We start from the raw sequence: 412 nt of genomic DNA on the forward strand, positions 1-412 counted from the left end.
GGCTGGTAAGGTGTCGTGATGGAGTTTTATTAGGTCAAGGCGTAGCTGTTGATTCTTGGGGACGTAAACCTTTCCGCGATGGAGCAGTAGTCCGTGCTCAAAGTTCCATTCTGCGAGGTTTTTCCCAAATTCGCGCTGTCCTGTAGTCAAAAGCGCACGATAATCCTTGGTCATCGTGTCATCTGTGAGTGCCTTCTTGATCCTTTCCAGTAGTTGAGCATCATCAACTTCAGATGCATGAGCAGGTCGAATCGCATTGATAGCGAAAAATTCAGGTTTTAACAGCATTTGGTTCGAATTATCACTGTCTACCCCCCTCTCATGGTCTGGCCTCCTGGACAGAGGATCAGCACGTAGCATAGTCTTTCCAGGTCGGTGACTGAGAATGAAATTAAATCTGGTGAGGAATAAT

The 412-nt window shown here is 46.6% G+C and overlaps 1 protein-coding gene across 1 annotated transcript; it reads right to left on the bottom strand.

Annotated features, from left to right (window-relative positions):
- Positions 1 to 97: 97 nt before the first annotated feature.
- On the bottom strand, positions 98 to 360 carry LAESUDRAFT_758521 (uncharacterized protein; the record flags this gene model as incomplete). Its single annotated transcript, XM_040912454.1, has 2 exons — positions 98 to 135; positions 159 to 360. 2 exons carry the CDS (start codon positions 358 to 360, stop codon positions 98 to 100), a joined length of 240 nt encoding a protein of 79 aa, XP_040765254.1.
- Positions 361 to 412: the final 52 nt, after the last annotated feature.

The sequence above is a fragment of the Laetiporus sulphureus genome (genome assembly GCF_001632365.1).
Source record: "Laetiporus sulphureus 93-53 unplaced genomic scaffold LAESUscaffold_15, whole genome shotgun sequence".
Taxonomy (NCBI): domain Eukaryota; kingdom Fungi; phylum Basidiomycota; class Agaricomycetes; order Polyporales; family Laetiporaceae; genus Laetiporus; species Laetiporus sulphureus.